Raw genomic sequence first — 482 nt, forward strand, 5'->3', positions numbered from 1 at the left:
CCTTCGCACGAGAATCCGTCGGCGCTGAGCGTGAAGCCCTGGCGGCAGGCGCACACGTAGCCTCCCGCCGTGTTGACGCACTCTTGCTGGCACCGGTGGCTCCCCGTCTCGCATTCGTTATTGTCCTGCGGGAGAGACCAGACATAGTACTCGATTTTCCTTTGGCAGACGCCCTCAAAAGACGATGATGATCTTTAGCCACAGGAAGATCCAGTCAATTTAATCCGAACGAAAAGCCTCAAAAGGATATGAATATGACGATACATCCACTCTTCCACCTGCTGGGGGCGCTCCCTCTTCCTCACCTGACACGACCTGAGATCCGGCTGCAACAGGTAGCCGGCGTGGCAGCTGCACTCGGCGCCTCCTGCAGCGTGCCGGCACATGTGCTCGCAGCCGCCGTTGTTCTCCAGACACGAATTAATGACCTCCATGTCGATCACTGCGGGAAAGGGAAAAGGGCTTCGATTGAGGTAGCCGCT

The 482-nt window shown here is 57.5% G+C and overlaps 1 protein-coding gene across 1 annotated transcript in view; it reads right to left on the bottom strand.

The window, feature by feature from the left end:
• Positions 1-482, bottom strand: part of LOC119585619 (multiple epidermal growth factor-like domains protein 6) — a 170,724-nt gene that overhangs the window by 3,834 nt on the left and 166,408 nt on the right. The window contains exons 11-12 of the mRNA XM_037934287.1: positions 306-442; positions 4-125 (exon numbers count right to left, since the gene is read on the bottom strand). Coding sequence (XP_037790215.1) covers positions 4-125; positions 306-442 — 259 coding nt within the window. The remainder of the gene's footprint in view (positions 1-3; positions 126-305; positions 443-482) is intronic.

This window comes from Penaeus monodon, chromosome 20 (assembly GCF_015228065.2).
Source record: "Penaeus monodon isolate SGIC_2016 chromosome 20, NSTDA_Pmon_1, whole genome shotgun sequence".
Lineage (NCBI taxonomy): Eukaryota > Metazoa > Arthropoda > Malacostraca > Decapoda > Penaeidae > Penaeus > Penaeus monodon.